The 23,182-nt window shown below is 38.3% G+C and overlaps 1 protein-coding gene across 4 annotated transcripts in view; it reads right to left on the reverse strand.

The window, feature by feature from the left end:
• The window catches only part of Ptp99A (Protein tyrosine phosphatase 99A), an 874,937-nt gene that overhangs the window by 388,250 nt on the left and 463,505 nt on the right, over nt 1–23,182 (reverse strand). For all 4 annotated transcript variants that reach the window (XM_073962747.1, XM_073962759.1, XM_073962758.1 and 1 more), the window contains exon 7: nt 11,273–11,460. In XM_073962747.1, the coding sequence (XP_073818848.1) occupies nt 11,273–11,460 (188 nt within the window). The remainder of the gene's footprint in view (nt 1–11,272; nt 11,461–23,182) is intronic.

Below are 23,182 nucleotides of genomic sequence, written 5' to 3' on the forward strand. Positions count from 1 at the left end.
TTTTCTCCTAATCTGTCTTTTCAGGGTAAAATAGAAGAAAATTCTACCTCATACCAAAAATATGAATGTGTTCCAATCCCTGAAAATGCATCCTTAATGCAATTTAATTGAAATGGAATCCGAGGTAAGATGGAGGAAATACTGGATTTTATGAGTCGGAAGAATATCAGGTTCGCGGCAGTGCAGGAAAGCAAACTCAACAACAACTGTAGCTTATAGCGTTGTGATGGTTACAATGTACATGGGAAGGGTGGTACCAGGAGTAGATAGGGGGGATTGGCTTCCCTATTGCACCAGTTATTTCATTGCGGACCTATCTCTCTTCAGCTTTGTTCTAATGACCCGTACATGGAGTGTACGGAGGTAACAGCCAGGAATGGGACTGCCGAGATAAACTTGGCATATTGCACCAGTTATTTCAATACGCTCCTATCTCCGTTGAGTCTTGTTCTAATGGCCCGTACATTGTGTGTATTCGGGTAGCAGCCAGGTGTGGGTTTGGGACTGCCGTGTTAAAATTGGCAGGTCATAACCTACTAGTCTTCGAAGACCAGTGTAGCTGGCGGAGCAGATTGATAGCTCTACGTTTTGTACGTTCAATGAGGGCGCCCATACCAAAATTAGCGGAGATTGTCACAGTATGCTCGATATAACCAACGTGTCAGCTGGTTTGACAAATTATATCACCTAGCAACCCGTCGTTACTCTTGAGTCAGACCATCTCCTCCTAATAATCTCCATCAGAAGACCGTCCGACTTTATCACCTCTGAATGCCTCACCTTTATCAAACATGACATAGTTTTAGAAAGTTCACTAATCACCGCTTCTGAGATCTGTCCAACCCTTCTGATGTTTGGGTAGCTGAGAGTCAGGGAACTTATACTGAGTCAGGGAACTTATACTGAAAGTTATCAAGTTGGTCGGTGCGCATAAACGGAAAAAGTTGTTAAATCATATGAAGAGTTGCAACGTTGTGTCCGGACTCCATTCACGTTTGGCGAGACACCCTGTAGTAAAAGGAAAAGAGAAGAGTACTAAGCTGCATTCGTATTCTTCCTGCCGAGGACGAACCGCCACAACTTTCAGTGGATGATGCTGCAACATACGAGTCGAAGATCTCCAAAAAGTTTTCAAACGGTCGCTAGCCGCCAGCAAAGGTAGTAATGACTTTTAAAGCTTTCTCCTCCGCAACATTAGAAGTAAGTATTCAGTTTCCGAACATCAGCATGAGTTCTGTAGGCAACACAGCACTACAACAAAGCTGCACGGCATCTCCACATATTAGTCGAGGACTCAGCCAGAACAAGGCTTGCGATATGACAGTGTTGGTGACGTTCGACTTGTCAAAAGCCTTTGATACTGCGAAGCACTCCACACTGTTTGAGTACATCGACTATCCTCCTGCCAAGTTTGAAACGTTTGAAACGTTCGTACTTGAAATTTAGGAAGGGGAAGTCGAAGCCCAGTAGAGTGGAACAGGGTGTTCCCCACTGTAAGTGTTTAACCTCTAGCACTAGCCAGACGTCATTGGAATTGTATTGTCTTGACGTCATGTACCTTCCTTACTGTCATTTGTGAAAGGCTGAACACCTATTTATTTATTTGATCGATCTTACCACGATCAAAGTCTTCGGCCGCTCGGTTTACTGCATGGACTACAGAGATGCTGTGGTCTCTGGTAGTAGATTTCCTGCCCGAAACTATCCCAAGATTCGACAGAATTTTATCATAGTTCCCGCATGCCAAATTTTTTTCGACAAGCTGAGATGTAGAAACAAGGTCCTCACAAATGCGGCAGCACTTGTGGTGCAGACAAAGCCTCCTTGTTGGTCAAATATAATGCGATAAGTCGGTCTGTTGTAAGGTACGCGGTGACAGTGTACAACGCCATGGAACAAGTCCGTAACAGGGTGTCTTTTCAACTAGTACGTAACCCAATGGCATGCTCCGTTGTACAACTTGCCGGTTGTTGCCGTAAGAGTCACAATTATCACCATGTGGTGGTCAAAAGAGTGAGGTTCAACAATGTAAGAGAAACCCTTTATGAGCAAGCCTATTATTGGATAGCATTCACACAGATACAGTCACAGATGTGAAGGCGGTCCTCAGAGTCCCCATATACCACAACTGAAGAACGCCAGATGTCACGATAAACCAGAGTAGTTTTGATTTAACTATGGTACAGCAGTCTAATTTGCTATTGGGAATGGATTGATATGATGATGGAAATGGATGATACCGTGCAAAACACCTGCACAGCATGCGACACAGACACAGACTACACCTTTTCAACAGCTCTGCCAAGCCTAATCAACTAAATGCAGTAGCTTTGCGATTGCAACCCATCTAAGCAGCCACATTCCTAGAACTGGAGCCCAGAGCCAGATTACAAATATTTCATATGAAATGTACATCCACAACCCCAGAATACTTCACAAAACCCACCCATTTGTTACTATCCGCCGATAATATAATATCCCAGGGGCCTAATGGCCCATCAGTGTCCTGCTGCTACAGAAGACAAGAATGTCACATATGTATAGTGCCACACTCAGTAGCATCCTATTTCAAAAAAAAAAAAGAAAACAAGACGGTATGTTCCATTTTCAGGTGCATAAATTTCCTCTCTATCGCCTATAGAGTTATATTCACTTTTGAAAGCTACTGTAGAGAAGAGTACGAAAAACAGGAGAACCATTAAAGAACATATGTAGATAAAGGTGTTCAATACTTCGAAGTTGTATGTTCCAACTTCCACTGATTGACCAAGGGGTTTATGTCACTACTAGTAAAATGTTTGATATGATAACTGAGACATGGATTTAGAGTATATGGATATAGATAATCGATAATAGGATGGTATTGTCGATATGTTTCTCTGCCCTTTTCTGCGGAATTTGATTGTCGATGGTGACGCAATTATTTCATTGTTCAACAACTTAATGATCCTTATCGATTTATTTATGATTGGTTTCCATCTAAGGATGAATTAATAATTCTTTATACTCATTTTAACAAATAAAAAATTATCGATTCTCTAGTTGAAGTTTTAAATAAAACCACATGTGATTACAATACAATTTTAATTCTATTTGAAGCACTTGTTTAATTTTGTTCAAAGCTAAAAACACTTGAAATCACAAATAAAGAACAAGTGTCCACTAAAACCCCGGGTTCTTTGAATAAATAAAATAAAAAAATGTTGAAATTCCAAAAGTAATTCGTGTGTAACATTTCAAAAGCTTAATGGTTAGCTTTGTGTTGGTGTACCCTATCCCCATATGAAAATGGCAACCATGTTTGTTTGCTTTTTTTGACAAACGTTCTCGTAATTGGTGGTTTTTCGTTGGCAGACAGAAATATAATGTTTTAACATACTTTTATTACCTTCATTTGTATGTGGGGATGTGTGGGTGAGTGTGTGTGGGTACATGTGTGAGTTTACGTTTGGTGGCAAACCTGCATATTTTAAGGGTCTACATTTTCTATTTACTATATTTGCATAAAATTGCAAAAACTTGGCATGCATATTCATGCACGTATGCAAAATGTTACTTTATTGGCTTTTGCATCTTTTCCAAAAAAAAAGCAACAGCACATAGTAGCCCATTATTAAGGTGTGTGTGTGTGTGTGTTTTTTCTATCTCATTGTAGGTGTATGTGCTACAAGAATTTTGGTTGTCCGCTAGCTGTGCAGTTAAAATATTTAATCGGCTCCTTTTTTTGCTTCTCTCTGGATTTCCATTGAAAACAAGATTTTTGCGTCTTGTATAACATAGCACGCATCCCACTTTTGGATACTTTGCAGAAGAAGTTGAAATTTCTAACCCATCTTCTTTTGTTGGTAATGTTTCAACATACTCCTGTTTTGCTTTCATCATAACGCATAAATCTTGTGGTCTTACATTGGGAGTTTGTTAGTTTTTCTCTATGCTCGTATAAGTACAGTATTGGTCACAAGAATTTTAACACGTTAAGGGTATTATAAGCATTTATGGGATTTAGTACGAGCAATAGTATAGAATATATGACAATTACCTGGAATTACTACAACAACAACATTCAGAAACTATGTTTCGAGACGTCAAATTCAAGCCTTAAAAATGACATAATAAGCGGAACTGTCGCATCTTATTGAACTAATAAATAATCGTATTTTCCTAACATTAGAGGGTTTTTTACAGAACATTTGTTCCATAAGCCGACCTAAGAAAGGATCTCCAATCCTCTCTGTTTGCTGCAGTTTTTCCTATTCTGGGATATGTAATTTTCTGTTGTCGCGCTTCACTTGTTCGATCCATTGAAGTCTTGGCCTTTCAGATCTGCGTGAGCCAACATGCGGCCTGTATTTATACGTCTATCTCGATTCTTTAAAATATACTGATGTCGTTGTATAGTTGATACGACGTCGATATCCACCATCAACATAGATTGGCCAGTAGATCTTTCGAAGCTTTATTCTCTCGAACACACCAAGCACTGCCTTATCTGTTTGCACAAGTACCCATGCTTCGGAACCATATATTATCACGGGCAGTATCAGCGTTTTGTAACGCGTTACTTTTGTGGCTTTATTCTTAAACTGCTTACTTAGCCCGAAGTAGCAACATGTTGGCCAATAATATTACTTTTCTTGTTGTTTGTTGTGCTTATGACTGTGCCGAGGTAGACGAAATCTTTTACTACCTCAAAAGTCTACCAACATTAACATTTGGTGCGAGATCTGTGGACGTATTACGCGTCAATACCATTGCCGTTTACTGCCAGATGGCCTTCAGGAGATTCCCTTTCGCCTTTGCAAAGGTATCAGTTACTTCCTTTACCGATCGACCCATGATGTTAATGTCATCGGCATAAGCTAGTAACGTATGACTTCCTTTACCGATCGACCCATGATGTCAATGTCATCGGCATAAGCAAGTAACGTATGTCTATTTGTATATATTGTTCGACTTCCTTTGACCTTCGCATCTCGTATAACCTTTTCCAAAAGGATGTTGAAGAGATCACACAAAAATCCGTCGCCATGTCTGAAGCTTCTTTCTATTCGGAGAGGTTCTTTCCTATTTTAACTGAGGACCAAGAATGAAGTAGAACCAACATCAGTCATAGATTGGTATAACTTTGAAAGTATAGGACTGTTGAAGGCTACTTTATAATCGACAAAAAGGTGGTAGGTATTGATTTGCATTTCTTGGGTTTTTACAGGGCTGGTCTCAAGGTAAATATCTAGTCAATGATGGATTTGTTCGGTCTAAAGCGTACGTATGCCCCCCTAATTGGAGCACTCAGTCTTATCTCCTTTCTTGCGGGTTGCACATAGGATGCTCACGTTCCAATTGTCTAGATGGCAGATGGTGCTAACTAGTCGCCTCCGGTGTTGAACAGCTCGACTGCTAGGCCATTGGCCTCTGCTGCCTTATTGCTGCCTTCGGCCGATTTATTGCTGTATTTACCTCATATTGGCCGGGGGGTATAAATTCAATACCATCCTCTGGGACTGGATCTGTGGTATCTTCGTCGTCTTCGCTGATATGAGATACCAACAATTTGGAAAAATGGTCTGTCCACATCCTGAGCACATTATCTGTATCAGTAACCAAATTACCTTGCTGGTGTCTATAGGAGGATGTGACTGTACAAAAACCATTAGTTTGACGTTACAGTCTTTTGTAGAATTTTCGGACTTCATTCTCGATTTTTTCACACTCCCTCTTTTCCATTTCTATCTCTTTCCGGCGGAAAATGCGTTTCTCCTCTACTTCCGATAACTCTGTCGTGCGATACGCGTTGCTACTGATGCTAAAGTAGCTCTATATTCCGAATTTTTTTCTTCGGTAATATCTCGACTCTTCTGGTTATACCTTGGTCTCTGGTAGCCAAGTTTAGATTTAGTGGATGCTTGCATGGAGTGGACAATATTTTGCCATTGTGTTGATATGTTCTCGGGACAAGGAGTACTTTCACTAAGCAATTGGGCTAGTTGAGTGGAATATGATGTGACTATCTGTTGTGTTTGCAGCCTACCGATGCTGTATCTGTTCGTGCTTTATGTGCAACGTTTAGACGGGTACGTACCTTTGCTGCCACAAGGTAGTGGTCCTAGTCTATGTTTGCTCCTAGGAACGATCGTATATCCAACACATTTGATGAATGTGTTCCATCTATCACAACGTGATCAATTTGATTTCTTGTTCTTCGACCTGAAGACAGCCAGGTGCCCTTATGAAAATCGAGATGTTTAAATCTGGTACTGCTAACTACCATGTTTTTTGCCGCTGCAACGTCTATCAGCCTCATTTCATTTTCAGATGTTTCACTGTGGAGACTGAATTTCCCGACTGTTGGACCAAAGATATTCTCCTTTCCAATTTGGCAAAGTCGTCTAGAAAAAGGTTAATGTCATGGCCAGGACAACGGTCATACGTTTCTTCTGAGCGCTCGTAAAATATATCTTTGGTCTGTTCTACAATGTCTTCGGTTGGAGAATGATCGCGAATAAGGCTTATGTTGATGAAATTTGCTTTTATCCGCATTGTAGCAAGCCTTTCACTCACTGGGATGAAGCTGGAGACCAAATGTTTTAAACTCCGACCAACTACAAATCCGCAACCAAACTCATGCTTTGAGTCATGGCAGCTATAATAGAGTACATCACCTTTAGGTGTTGTTGTGACGCCTTTCCCAATCCATCGTATTTCCTGTATGACAGTTGTATTGACCCTGTACCCTTCAAGTACATCTGTCATTGCCTTAACTGCACATTTTTTTATAAAGAGTGCGAATATTCCAGGTGCAAATCGCAGATCATGGTCCTTAAAACATTTGCGGGGTTCGTCAACTTTAGAGGGGTTTGTTTTTCTTTTGTTTCGTTTTTTCATAGTAGGCTGTTTTTTTAGGGGAGGGTTACTAACCCGACGCCCAAACCCAAGTTTTTAACGATCTTATGGACGAACGCGCGGCACATGTTAGCTCACTACCTTAAACACCCGTTTAGTTTAGGCAGTTCCCCAGGTGACACCACGCGGAAAGAGGGACGAAGATAAATCCTGGGCTTTGCCATGTTAAAACCGGTCAGGACCGTTCCTTGGTATCTTCCATCCCCTACTTCACCCCATCCCCTACGTCACCCAACATAAAAATTAACATTTAAACATCGCGAAAAATATTTAGAAACTATTTTTGCCCTAAGTCAGTTCAATTTCATGAAGCGTTCAAAATACCATAGCATTTGGATTATCAACCTCCCAGAGAACCTTTCCGTCGGTTATTGAACATTCCGGCCTTTAAAGAAAAGCATGACAACACATCTTTTCATTAGCCATGACTGTTGCTGAAATAATTCCCCACTTCTTTAGATTTCCTGGAAACACTTAAGGATTAACTGTTAGACTAACTTGGAAACTAAAATGAAATTATATAATTTTTAATAATTCACAGGAGATAATGATGCTCATATTTGATAGGTAGCCATGTGGATAGGTATAGACGTTATTTGGACTCACCTAAATATAAAACCATTCACACTACCACCCCTTTGCAATTTATTTTTATACATAGGAAAGTCTTTTACGGCTTATTGGAACAAGAATTTGCCTGTCATCCAGACCTACTCAAAACACATCTTAACATACACATTTGCACTATTCCATAACGGTAAGTGAGTGTGTGAGTGTGTTCTACTCATTAATGTTAAGTGCCTAAAAACTTTTCAAGTATATTTAACTTAAAAATATGTTCATAAATTGTCTGTCTACACGGTACGGGTGTGAGAGGTAAAAAGGTAACGGATAACTTGGCACCGAGTGTTAGGTAAAGGTAATGGGGTGTAGAGAATTATAAAGGATTGTGTGGCAGTGGCAGTTGTAGCAACTTTTACTAAACTAAAATTAAAAATAGTTTTAAATGATTTTTAAAAAGATTTTCCAGAGGATGTAGAAAAATGGCAAATGCTTTATAAATATCTTAACATTTAAAGGTTATATCTGCATATGTATGTATGTATGTGTTTGAAGGGGCCTACACTTAAAAGGACAAACATGTGTATACACACATTAATGAACATACATATATGCATGTGTGCGTGTATTTAAAATAACATTGAATTTCTCTTAAGCAAGGAGATTAAACGGACTTTCCATTTTGCTTCCATTAAATATTGTGAACAAAGTTTAGTTTTTATTCTTGTTGTTGCTGCTCATTATTTAGTCAGACAATGAATTAAAAATGAATTTGGCAAATTTATGCAAATGACCAACTTTAAAGACACATTAGTTATACAAAACACACTCATACATACATACATACATACAATAATATTTGTATGTATACAAGTATTGCTAATTTTGTGCGGAATGTTATTGTGAAAACTCCTAGAGAAAGTTTTAATGTTGTCATTTGGCAAAGAGTTTTAGAAAACGCCTCACTTTTATGTCATACCATTAAGAATATATACTTATGTGGAAATTTGCCTTCATAACTTATAAATTAGGTTCGAAAAAATTGTAAAAAACATTAAAACACTAAATATAATAAATTGGTCTATAACGAACTGTCCGTTATGTCGGTTTGTGTGTCCCACAAACCGAAATAATAAGCACGTAACCGATTTCCTCTCAAATTGAAAACGAAAATGTATTTCAATCAAAAGTGCGATTCTTTAACTAATTTTTTAATTACTAAAAAAATAAATCGGTTAATTAAAAATGCTTATAATGTTGTAAAAACAAAAAAAAATGAATTTGAAAGAAGAAAAGTTCGATGACAGGGAAGCCGCTCCACAGCCGATATGTCTGAAGAGCCTCTGCCAAAGGTTAAACCTGCATGTCACATAGTGGTGGTTGTGTGCATCTTCGGATGTCCTTGGTAACTTGCATCATTGGTCATTAAGCTCGATTCCAACGAGAAATTAATTAAAAATTAATATTAAAATAATCTTCGCCGTAAAAGGCAAAATTGTCAAATAAATAAAATCAGCTGAGACAGGCTGGTGTTTGAACCCACTTCCTTGAAAACACAAGAAAAAAGTATTGTCACGGCATGTTTGCGTTCAGAGCCAAACTCATTACTTTCAAAGGCAGCGCTATGCGTTTGTCATGAAAGCACAACTAAATGGGCAATACCTATTGTTGTTGTAAAAAACAAAACAATGCATTTGAAAGAAAAGTTCGATAAAGGAGAAGCCGCTCCACAGCCGATATGTCTGAAGCCTCTGCCAAATGCGAACCATGCATATAACATAGTGGTGGTTGTGAGGTTTCGAATTTTCGGCTTTCTTTTTTTCACTCTCATCATTTGAAATTAAGCTCGATTCCAAAAATAAATTAATTAAAAAAAATGATTTAATTTCAGGAAAGTCAAAGAATACTAGTTTCGTCCATCGCCACTTGGACTCATCAGTTCTCTTAGTTCTTGGGAAGAGTTCTTTGTTTCAATACAAAGAACTAAGAGAACTGATGAGTCCAAGTGACAAAACTAGTATTCTCTGCCTTTCCCGAAATTAAATCAATTTTAACTACATCCCAATTTAAATAAAACTTGTTGTTTTAAAATTTAAAAACAACCAAACCCGAGATTAAGCTGAATTATTTTACAACAATAAAATAATACACATCTCAACTGTCAAAAGTGAATTAAAAATAATATTAACAAGTAAAAAAGTATCAGTCGGCTTTGCCGACAGAGATATACCCTCAGCCTGTGTATATTGAAAAAAATTTTTCCCTAAAAACGTATCTATTTAGGGGGTTTTAAAAATTTTGGGCCTTTGTACCAAAAAATTGTTGATTAGGATTAAAGATCAAAAGTTTTGCGGAGGAGATAATAAATGGAATGGATCGACATTGATCATTATGGAAGTGGATCTCCAGCCACTACATATGGTGCCATAGGAGAGTTTTACACCCTTCGGGCTGTTTGATCAAAGGAGTGGACCGATTGAAAACTTATCCAAGTATGGTACACATTTCACGATGGGCAAAGTATGGACCAAATCGTTTACTCCCTTCAAGAGTTATCGTGCATACAAATTTTCCGAACATTTTCGAACTTTTGTGGGGGAGGTACTGGAAGGAGTGGACCGATATAGCCCATCTTCGAACTTAAACTAAGTTTGGGCAACAAATTACGAAAGCCAAATGTTGGACCGAATCGGTTCATCCGTTCGAGAGTTATCGTGCGCTCCAGCCAGCCAGCCAGACAGACTGACGGACGGACATTACTCAATCGACTCCAAATTGTCTGAAACACATTTCGTCCAAACATACTTGGTGTCCAAAAACCATTATTTCGATAAGGCACATTTTGCCCGTATGAAAGTGTATATACCCTCGTTAGCATAAATGCTGAGGGTATAAAAATGATCTTCGCACTAAACGGCAAATTTTTCAAATGAAAAAAATGCTTATAATTTTGGTAATTAACGATATTTTCGGTAAGTATGTATGTTCTAACAATAAAAAGTTCTTCCTACCGTTGGCATGGAGATACCCTGTTGCAATTCTTTTGGGCGGCATTCTGACGTGTTTTAATAATTTTCCATGCGTTAGACTTATGTTCCCATAGTTTACCACAGACCGACCTGCGTTTGCACTCCAAATTCTGCCGTCTAAGGACATGAAGACCTTGTTCTTAGATCTCAGCTTGTCATAGATAGTTGTTGCAGGCGTTGACGATGTGACCATGTGACGATGTGACCATATACCATGACATTCAGCTAAATGCTCATCTTTGCAGTCCATGTGGTCAACGTAGTGGGCGCAGTTGAGTCTTCGACTAATATGTGTGATATTGGCGTGCAACGCTGTTGTCGTGCTGTGCTGCTTACGGAATGCATGGCGATGATCGGCAACTGGATAGCTTTTTCTAATACTGGGGAAGAGTAAAACCTCGAGAGTTTTTGCTATGAGCGACAAAAGCGAAATCGGTTTGTAAGATTGCATGGCTTCAGTAGGGGGACCACCCTGCCTACTTTAAGACTTCAGGCAAGTTGAGAACTTTCGTGACGTACTTAAATCTCGGCTCAGGGATTTACGCTTTCTATGATTTAGCAGTCACAATGATTTGCAATATCATGCTCTGCAAATGTTGGTGTGGTGATATAGGAAATCCTGGACCTATTTCCACAATATTTGGTATAGAAGTTTGTTGAACCGCTGGAAACCACTAAAGTCAAATTACTACTAATTTAGCCAGAAACGACATTTTCAACTTGTATACCTTATATGTTAAAATTACTTCACCTCCGTCTTCAGATTTACAATATTGACTTACCTCTATTGTTGCATCTCGTATGTAAATTTCTTTCGTGTCATTGGGATTGCGATCGCGTGGTCTATATGTAATACGATAACCGAGAAATTCACCAAGTATCGTATCGGGCGGCGGTGGTTTCCATGAAATATATACAGAGGTGGATGAGGTATTGTGGGCTGCTGTGGGTATTGGTTTACCTGTAGGAGCTGTAACAAAAAAAAAATCATTTTTAAAGTCTCTTCGTATGACATTTGTTAAATCTTAAACTATTAACTACTTAAAGTCTTCATCTTAAAGTTTATTTCGTTGCTCCCACAATTTCCCTGTCGATCTAATAAAATTCCTCAATGTATTTTCCACTGTCAATTAACCATGAACGTTGGTAATAATACGGTTAAGTGGCAAATCTAACATTAAACAACATGCGAAGATGTTGTCAAACAAGTACGCTGCACACACACATACATACACATGTATATACGTACATAGTTATAGGAAGGACGGTAATTACACCTCAACAACTGATACTTGATACTTGGTATACAACAAATGCGTGCGTGTGGACAATACCTAGCACGCCTATCGTTTTATGCACGTACAATGTACGTCACACATGTCGTAGGAAGAAGAAAGCTGCATGGAAACACCACTATGCCAATTCTCTTGTTATGTTTTCCTGTACAAGTGATTCCCTTAAGTATGTTTGCGCTTGTAATCGTTGTACTTTGGAGTAGGCGTTACTACAACAGCTGAAATTACATGAAAGCTGAACAAAACACATTATGCTCTGACGTATGATGGTTTTCATAGGCAAGGAATATATCGAAGAATTGCTTTTAGATTACTAATAGTGTGTTTTACACATTATGCTACCACGGTAATATATGTTCAGTTCAGTTTTCTCATATCATTGAGAGTCCGACAGCAATTATTGAGTCTTTGCTTTCTGGCTTGGTTGAGGGTAACAGTTTTTTAGGTTTACATGGAAAATACTAGTACTGATAGTTCTGATATTACCGCTATGAAGAAAATGTGATTAAACGGAATGGGACCGTTACAACAAACTCTTAAAGGTCACAATATGACCAGGTACATGTTTTCCCAGTGAATATAGAAAGAGGAACAAGTGGGTACGTATCTAAATTTTTTACTCTCTTAACTGCGTCCATGTCCTGACCTGGTTGCCCAGACAAGGTTGAGCAGACCAAAGTTTTTTTTACGAGCTTCATTATAATTCAGGTCCTAAATTTGTCCTAACAAAATTTTAAGATAAAACTGGTCAGTAAAATATCGTTGTGCTGCCTGTTGCAAGATTTTGACACCGAGAAATATCCGACAACGGAATAAGGCTGATAAATTTCATGGGGCCAAAAACGTTGTAGTTGCAACACAAAATTCAAAAATCTTGATATAGAATGATGTCATATAGTTGTCACCGGACAAGTCACAAGAACCCAAATTGACCAAGTTAGTATTTTAATCTTTTTCTTGTTGCAGCAAAGGTTGTTGAATAAAATACCTAATGACACAACGGTGAAGCTGTACGTCGGTCACACAACTTTGTCCATTGTTTAGTGAAAGCACTTATTATTCCAACAACATATCAACGGAATGGGAAAGAGACGAAACGACAGTGCTAATTTTCAAAATACCATTCGGTACTCTTAAACCAATTTTAAATAGAAGGTCCTTTTGCGGATTCTGAAACTACAATGTTCATAGATGAGAAAAAAATCATCGGAGCGCTATTTAAAAAAATCGCGATTCAAGTTGACATTTTTGATCGTTTTTCACGATTTTGCTTGGAAACCACAAGTTCTATCGAAATGGGACTAAAGAAAATGTTGTAGCTATGGAAATTCTCTACAAGAATGACATTTATGATGTTTGTAGGTTAAACCGTTATTGAGATACAGAAGTTCAAATAAGAACAATGGACTGACTCTATCGCCTCCCTATATTACAATGTCATGTACGGAGCAACTTAACAACGAGAAAAAAAAACCCATTTTGCCATCAAGTGTTCATGTCCAAGGATGCCTCTAACTCACGGTATATAACATGGCGATCTTGCATTATCCGACCTTCTATTTTTAGCGAGTGTCGGCCTCGATTGAGTTTATTAAACCAGTTTTTCATAGTGCTATAGGATTGTCCTTGATCAACATACAAAGATTTAATTTGATCGATGCACTCATGCCGTGATTATCCACGTCAAAATTTGTTATATCGGATCGGACGAAACCGTTCACAAGTAGTTCCATTTGTTTGCAAAGTGATTTTTAAAAAACCACTATAAACAACTCAACACGTGGAGTGTAAAAATCAAGCGCGCATTGGCTTACAGCTTTGTGCTGCTGCGAAAAGTGTTTTAAGAAACCACGAGTGTAACATTCTCCCCCTTGCCCCTCTGGAGGGGGTAAACGGTAAGAATAACCATTTCGTACTTGGTGTTCGATTTTTCGAACTGTAAAATCCCTTTTTTCAAAAAAAAAATATTTATGAATGAAAAAGGTAAAATTTTAAACAAGTTTTGATATATGTATAAAGTCTAATCTGTCAGCAAATAAAAAAATTGTTCCATTGAAAACCCCCCTTCCCCCTCGATGTTAAGGGTAGATTTTTGAAACCTATATTTTGGATACATTTTAAATTAATTTTAAAAAATTATAAAAAAAAAAAAAATAAAATAAAAAAGTAATCATGGGAAATTATTACCAATATATGTAGCCGTTTCACAAAATTAAGAGAACATGATTGACATGCGCAAGCGCGAATTTACAGATGTGCAAAGTTGACTGTTCGAATTTTCGAACGCTGGTACTGAACCTATATATCGATGGGCACATCAAAACGTTGAATTTTACCAACAAATTGCGGGAACAAATTATTATAGCACTATATAAGACTAAATACCAAATTTCAGCCATTTCTAAAGGATAGTGCGGCTAAAATCCTGAAATACCCTAAAATCCTTAGGTACCATTCAACGGAGGTTATAAAAAAGGTGGAACTATGCTGACGAATTTCTGGAGAAAACTAGCTTCAAAAAAGACGAAATATTTGTTAATTTACAGTCATTTCTGTAGGATACTTACTTACTTAACTGGCTCATTACATTTGTTCTATAGGCCGAATTAAGAAGAGATCTCCACTCCTCTCTATTTGTTGCTTTGCACTCTGGAATACCGCGCCTTTTCATCTCATCATCCACTTGTTGCCGCCATCTATTCCTTGGCCTGCCAATTCTGCGTGCACCGCCATGTGGCATGTATTCATACGCCTTTGTAGCGGGTTCATCATCGCTCATTCTTATGATATGGCCTAGCCAACGCAATCGCTGCATCTCGATACGTTTAACTATGTTGATGTCGTTGTATAGCAGATACAGCTCGTGGTTCATGCGACGTCGATATTCACCGTCAACGCAGATTGGTCCGTAGATCTTTCGAAGAATTTTTCTCTCAAACACACCAAGCACTGCCATGTCTGCTTGCGCAAGTACCCAGGCTTCGGAGCCATACATCAGCACGGGTAGTATCAGTGTTTTGTAGAGCGTTATTTTTGTTTGACGAGATGTGGCTTTGTTTTTAAACTGCTTACTTAGACCAAAGTAGCATCTGTTGGCCAATACAATTCTTCTTTTTTTTCACAACTGATGTCGTTTGTTGTGTTTACGGAGGTGCCGAGGTAGACGAAGTCTTTTACTACCTCAATATTATAGGAACCAACTTCCACAGTCGGTCCGAGCTCAATGGACGCATTGCGCGTCGACACCATCAACTTGGTCTTCTCACCGTTTACCGCCAGACCCACTTTAGCAGATTCTCCTTCGACCTTCATAAAGGTATCAGTTACTTCTTTTACTGATCGGCCTATGATGTCTATATCATCAGCATAAGCAAGTAACATGTGGCTATTGGTGTAGATTGTGCCATTTCTTTTGAAATTTGCGTGTCGTATTAACTTTTCCAGCAAAATGTTGAATAGGTCACACGAAAGGCTGTCTCCTTGCCTGAAACCTCTTTTGGTACAAAATTCTTCGGAAAGGTTCTTTCCAATTTTAACTGAGGACCTAGTATCAGTTAAAGTCATTTTACAAAGCCGGATGAGTTTGCGGGGATACCAAATTCAGACATTGCATGGAATACCTTTGAACGTAGCGGGCTGTCGAAGGCTGCTTTATAATCGACAAAAAGGTGGTAGGTGTCGATCTGCATCTCTTGGGTCTTCTCCAGGATTTGCCGCAGGGTAAATATCTGGTCAATGGTGGACTTGCCAGGTCTAAAGCCACATTGGTATGGTCCAATTATCTCGTTGACCATAGGCTTTAGACGTTCGCACAATATCCCTGACACGATCTTGTAGGCAATAGGGAGTAGACTTATGCCCCTATAGTTAGAGCATACAGTCTTATCTCCCTTCTTGTGGACGGGGCACAGGATACTCAGGTTCGGCTCGGCTGGTAAGCCATCGGCTGATTTGGAAAATGTTCTTTCCATATCCTGAGTACATATCATATATATCAGTTACCAAATTACCTTGCTGGTCTCTACAGGAGGATGTGCCTGTACCAAAGCCATCAGTTTTATGCTTGACTCTTTGGTAGATTTTTCGGACTTCATTCTGGCTCCTGTACATCTCGATTTTTTCACACTCCCTCTTTTCCATCTCTCTCTTTTTCCTGCGGAAAAGACGTTTCTCCTCTCTCCTTTTCTCCCTGTATCTCTCGTGCGCTACGCGTTGCTACGGATTGTAAAGTAGCCTTATATGCCGCATTTTTCTCTTCGGTGGCAGCACGACACTCCTCATCATCCCATGGATTCCTTGGTGGAGGTCTCCGGTATCCAAGTATCCATCTCTCTCTTTTTCCTGCGGAAAAGACGTTTCTCCTCTCTCCTTTTCTTCCTGTATCTCTCGTGCGCTACGCGTTGCTACGGATTGTAAAGTAGCCTTATATGCCGCATTTTTCTCTTCGGTGGCAGCACGACACTCCTCATCATCCCATGGATTCCTTGGTGGAGGTCTCCGGTATCCAAGTATGGATTTTGCGGCTGTTTGCATGGAGTGGGCAATGTTTTGCCATTGCTCTGATATGTTATCGGGATGAGGAGTGCTTTGATTAAGCAATTGGGCTAGTTGAGTGGAATATGCTGTGGCTATCTGTTGTGATTGCAGCTTACCGATGTCTAACTTTCGTGTTGTGTCTGTTCGTACTTTGTTTGCTACGTTTAAGCGGGTGCGTACCTTTGCTGCAACAAGGTAGTGGTCCGAATCAATGTTTGCGCCTCGGAACGATCTTACGTCCAACACGCTCGTTGAATGTCTTCCATCTATCACAACATGATCAATTTGGTTTCTTGTTTTCTGATCTTGAGACAGCCAGGTGCCCTTATGAATATCGAGATGATTAAATCTGGTACTGCTAACTACCATGTTGTTTGCAGCTGCAAAGTCTATCAGCCTCATACCATTGTCAGATGTTTCACTGTGGAGACTGAATTTCCCGACTGTTGGGCCAAAGATATTCTCCTTTCCAATTTTGGCATTAAAATCGCCTAGAATGATTTTAATGTCATGGGCAGGGCAACGGTCATATGTTTCTTCTAAGCGCTCGAAAAATATATCTTTGGTCTGTTCGTCCTTTTTTTCAGTGGGAGCATACGCGCAAATAAAGCTGATGTTGAAGAATTTAGCTTTTATTCGAATTGCGAATTGGGTGAAGCTGGATACCAGATGTTTTAGTCTCCGACTAACTACGAATCCACAACCAAACTCATGCTTTACGTCATGGCAGCTATAATACAGTGCGTCACCTTTAGGTGTTGTTGTGACGCCTTTCCCAATCCATCGTATTTCCTGTATGGCAGTAATATCGGTCTTGTACTTTTCAAGTACGTCTGCCAATGCGAAGACTGCACCTTCTCTATAAAGAGTGCGAACATTCCAGGTGCAGATTCGCAGATCATGGTCCTTAAAACGTTTGCGGGGTTCGTCAACTTTAGAGTGATTTGTTTTTCTTTTCTTTCGTTTTTCCATAATAGACTGTTTTTTCTAGGGGAGGGTTACTAACCCGACGCCCAAACCCAAGTTTTTAACGTTCTTATGGGTGAACGCGCGGCACATGTTAGCACACTACCTTTAACGGGTGTTAAAGGCAGTTCCCCAGGTGACACCACGTGGAGGTCAGTGTCCACTTGAGATGAAAGAGGGACCAAGATAAATCTTGGGCTTTGCCTTGTTAAAACCGGTCAGGACCGTTGCTTGGTATCTTCCATCCCCTACGTCACCCCATTTCTGTAGGATAATGCAGATAAATTCTTGAAATATCCCGAAAATCGGGCGGTACCGTTCTATGGGGGGCAAACCAAAACGTGGACCAGTGCTGACATATTTCCGGGAAAAGTTTTGTATGTCCAGAGAAGTCTCAATACCAATCTTCAACCATTTTTTCATACAAAAATGGTGAAATAAATCAAAGAAATGGCAAATCAATTTTATTTTTTTTTCTGTACATATAGCTTAAGTACCAGTGTTCGAAATTTCGAACACCACTTTTCGGGAAAACGAAAAATCGAAAAAATTTTCTGATTTGATGTTTGAAATCAGTGGGTCCTAATTACACTAAAAAAGTGCTTTGTTTTAAAAAAAAATAAATAAAAAATTTGCCTCGGTACGATATGGGTTAATATTTGGGATTTATATTGTAATGATCACAATTTTGGCTGGTGGTCTTCCAAAAGCAAAGCCTTTCAATGGGATAAAGGTGGCCAAACAAATGAGATATCGCAATAGCCGGTAAACCATCCCATTGTTTCGTTTTTACGGTTTTCACGCTGCAGGTAGCAATGTAGTTCGGATCGCCACGAAATTTTGAGGGCTGATGGGGGAAAAAGACTAATGATTTTCCAAATGGTCAGATAATATGCAAGGATCGGAATGGGCAAAAACGTATCTGGGGGAAATATTTGTTTACTTGAATTGTAACGACGAGTATCCCAGCTTTGGTTGGGTGCATTTCAACAAAAGTGACCTATAATAATCGATACATTATGAGCGTTACCAATTGTGTTGCCAAAAGCGCAAAATGCGGATATCTCTGATCCTGTTGGACATATTCCAAGGGGAGAGCTTAATAGTGAAACTAGACCATCTGAGGTCTAAATTAATACCAAATATGTTGGCATTGATGGTAAAATGTCTTCAGTATTGTAAAGTTAGTTTATTTAAATTAAATTTACAACAACAGTTGTTCTATAGAATTCCAATCACTACTTTTCTACGTTCGTTTTGCTATAGTTATACGCCCTTAGTTATCCATTGCTCTTCTTCTAATTCCGCAACAACAATTGTATGGAGTTTACCACAATTGTGAAATTATTGCTTAGTCTTAATTTACACTGTTTACTTAGCTATTGTTGTTGTACTCGTTCCTTCTATTTATTTTGACTATTCAATTATGTTTCTGCATTATAACCCCGTTTAGTGCAGCCCCATTAGTGTTGCACTCATCGGTCTGCTTGTATGTGCGTGCATGTGTGTTTTTGCCAATCGTTAGCATTTTGCTTGAACATTGTAGAACCTCCCAGATTAAGGGGACTAGAACAGTCTATGTAGCAGCGGTCATATATAAATACGTGAAAGGAGCTGTTGGGAGTTTAGTTTAATTGCAACGCGATCTTAAACCGTAAGTGTAAGCCAACTGAAGTGAAGTCTTGTGTCAATAACTGAAGTAAAGTCAATAAAGCTTTGCAGAATCGTAATATAAAACAAACCCTGTTTTATTTGGTACACATCGTATCGGGGAATAAAACAACATCTACACGGGATTAAGTTCAAACCCTAATTCCGTATTAATATTTTGATGTATTTATTATAGTGATAAACAAAGCTGCTTCTCTTCTCCCTAAAATAAATATTTACCAGTGAAAAGCTTATTCACAGGGGTAGTGGTGCAGGGTATCACATAGTCGGCCCTGTCCTGACTATAGCCTTTGATCACTTGTATTAAAGTCATTCTTAGTTGTTTTCCCACCCTATTCAAATCAATAAACCGGATATCGTTTCGTGTCCCATTATATTCATTGCAAGCATTTCTGATTGTACTCTTCTTCTGTATAACTTTACGATGGTGTAATAAAATACCATCTTAATTAGACCTAGTCAGCTTTTGTATGGCTATACAATTAAATTTGTTAATTCAGATTTCACTGTCAGATTTTTTCTCACGCAATACAATTTAATTTGCTTGTCGCCCAATAGCTGGAAATACCTGTTATACACATGTGAACTTAAGCCGCAGTAGACAGGTTCAGGTCACTGAGAAATTTCCTGTAATAATCACGACAAAACGGAAATTGTTGTCATACTTCTGACGATACCAGACAGCAAATATGAAACCACATATGACCAATTTACGCAGTGGAATCTAGGATTGGTTATGTGTTAACCTCGTTTAATAAAACAAAACAAAAAGAGGAAAAAAAACAACAAAATGTTTTAACACGCAAAACCTCGTATGTTCCTTCATACTTCAATTGCTTACCAGACAAGCAGACTGACACAGTAGAAACCTTGTTAGAGACAAGTTTCACTTTTGTGACACAAAACCCGCAAATTTTGCCAATTTTGCAATAAAAATGCTATCAATGGAGATAGTGTATGTGGATGTATGTGTAATCAAATATGTATACATATGTGTGTGTGTGTATTCCACAACCAAATAACCGCTTTATTTGCCTTCATGTATGCGTTTGTTTTCATGTATGTATGTGTGCATAAGTACACTAAAGTGAGTGTTGTTGTGTAAGTGAATAAAATATCAACAGCAGCTTTGGTAACAAACGTCAAACATCGATATACCAAACTCTAAATACAATCCCATACATACACACTCACACGTATCAAACGTAATCAACACACAAATACACGCACGCAACCACACAATTTGGCGCGTGATATTTAAATTTTGCAAGAGCAAAAGTGTAAAATACGTGAGTATCAGCCTTTACCTATTAAACGAATCAACGATTTGTGTCCATGTGTGTGTGTGTTGGTGTCTATATTGAGTAATGCAGACAATGTTTTCGATTAAGTTGCCGCTGGCAAGCGCTTCACAGTGTGGGCATGTATTTGTACGTGTGATGACTGCCGAACATACCGTTATTCTGGTGAGCTGTTGGTTGGCTCAATGCAACAAAACAATAACAAGCCGTGTGTTATACATTGTTAAAGCGTCAATTGAGCCTCTGTGCAAACACACACACGCACACGTGCGAACATATCCAAAACTACATGACCACATAGACAAATGTACATTCTCACACCGGGTCGATTATACCATGTGAACAGGATAATGGGATGTTCAACACCCATTTGTACACCACATATATACACTTCGTTACATACACATGCAGAGATCAACTAAACATTATCCATGTAAATTAACACAAGCATATATACATACATACATATTTATATTTTAGCCTTAAACAAAATGAAGAATAGAATATTGATAGATACGAGTACCTCACACATTCGCTCAATCAAATGCAGACAATTTCTAAATAGCTGGGTGTGTTCCTGGGGATGATGAAGTTTGTATGTACATACATACTATGTATTTACATATATTAGATAGTTAGTTGTATTGTCGCCACGCCAACATGGAAGCAACACGCAAAATTATTCAATCAATGTAAACATTCGATGTTAAACAGGTCTATCACAAATTGCAGCTGTCATTACGACGACAGGTGGATTCTTTGTGAATATGCATGATCGATATCGTGCCATTTCCCATCGTTCACAATTCAAACAATTGAATTCAAAATGACTTAAATGTTTTCATATAAAGGTAAAGTGGAAACATTTAAAAATAAATATTTTCCTAGGAAGCTCAGTAGTGCGATTCTCTAACACATTTTTTGAATTACCGTCAAAAATCGGAAAATTTATACGCTTATAATTTCGGTAATTAACTATATTAACTAATTAAATATATCGGTAAGTTAGCAACCAATAAAAAGTAGTCATAAAGTACTACCGATAGCAACAGTGTTGTCAACTTTTATTTGAACTTTTCATTCATAATTTTTCATTTTAATGTTACCGATTTTTGTCGGTAACTCATAAAAGTGTTAGAGAATCGCACTACAGAAGGCAATCATTGGGGGTTTCGACTGTTCGAAAGTTGTTAAGTTTCGGAACGTAACATGGCTGAAAGGCGTGGATATCTCAGGTGGCAGAAAGGCAGCTATCATGCGTAAAAGCGAAAGAAAAATACAGAAGCGAATAGGATGCCACAAACATCCCAAATAAGGTACCAATTTCACAATCCTGTGGCGTTTGAATGTCACCGTATAATTACAACTCAACGAACAACAAACAGGGAACGATAGAATAGAGCGTATGCGAACGTCCAGTAAAAGTCAAAGAATGCTTTGTACTATTTTCTGGTAGTTTTCCACTAATATTATTAACTGAATTTTATTGCTACCTTTGTAATACATACATCCATAAAATAGAACGAAGTTCATTCTTTGTGTGGGTAAAGTCAACTCTAGTTTCCAAATGGGTTTATGTACTTTTTTTCAATTTTATTAAATAAAACTTTGTCCGTTGGTGGGCATACATAAATACCAACCAATGCTGCTATAAATAATAGATGGGGTATTAGGGTTGAGCTTAAAAAAATTGAAATATTTTGTCGAAAATTGTAGGAAATCGAAAAAAAATATTGGGCCTTTTTAAAGTACAGGTAGAATATAATATGTTGCAAAAAACTTATAGTCGATCGGACAAAAAGTGGCTGAGATATGAGCTTACGCTCATAAAAGAAATCATTGTGATATGTATGTAATATCGATGCTTCAAAACGCGGTTTTCTCGAAATGGCATTTTTGAAAGCGGTGCCAACTGTAGCTCTAAAACGGATGATCCGATATTCATATGCTTTTGTGGGAGTATTATACACATAAAAATCTTGTAAAACTAATTTTGGACGGTTTTATGGCGAAAAAACTATAATTTTTTAGCAGAAACAAGTAAGAGAAGGCGCAAAAATGTGAACTTTGACCGCGATTTATTTACAAAGCCCTCCAGCCAGGTTTTGGTTTTTTTGATTTTTCTCATCTATGCACATTGTAGCAAAAACTTCCCAGGTGTGAGCTTGCTGCTCTTGCAATACTTTCTTGTGATTTTCGAAATGTGTCATATCCACTTCCATTTCCGTCCAGTATTTCCGATATCTAACCGTTATATTGATATCATTTTCATCAATTGAGAGGCCAAGAGTTGGTTTCTAAGTACCACGTATTTAATTTTTCGGAATATGCCCCACAGAATTCATTATTTTGAAGAAATCAATCAAATAAAATAATTAAAAACACCGACACATTTTATTTTCTCAAAAAAACAAAACACACATATTCCAATGTTTGTATATGTGGATTTTGTTTTTATACCCTCAGCATTTATGCTAACGAGGGTATATCAGGAATATTGCCAATTATTTCATATTCCATTTCAGAAAAAAAGGATAAATTTTTTTCGCGCTACATCAACGATTTTTGATATGTAGGTTAAGAAAAAGATTCCCAGTACGAATCTGGTCGCGAGCCAATTTTTGGTTGTTGCGGACAAAAGTTATGGCGGTTTTATTTCGGCTTTTAAGAAAGAAAATATTAAAAAAAACGCTAATTATTTTAATGAGCACAATTGTCACAAAAAAGTTCCCTCGAAGTGACTTCAGCAAGTAGATTTCATAATACCTGCAAAATGGTACACAGAATTCGCGGAATGTACATAAAATTGATAAATTATTGAATATAAGTCAACTTTTTTCAAAATTAAGGCCCATTTAGTGGTCATAAAATTACATAAAAATTTGTTCTAGATCAAAACTTCACGGCGAATCAAATGAGACTA

This window comes from Musca autumnalis, unplaced genomic scaffold (assembly GCF_047663935.1).
Source record: "Musca autumnalis isolate F117 unplaced genomic scaffold, ASM4766393v1 scaffold_1, whole genome shotgun sequence".
NCBI lineage: Eukaryota > Metazoa > Arthropoda > Insecta > Diptera > Muscidae > Musca > Musca autumnalis.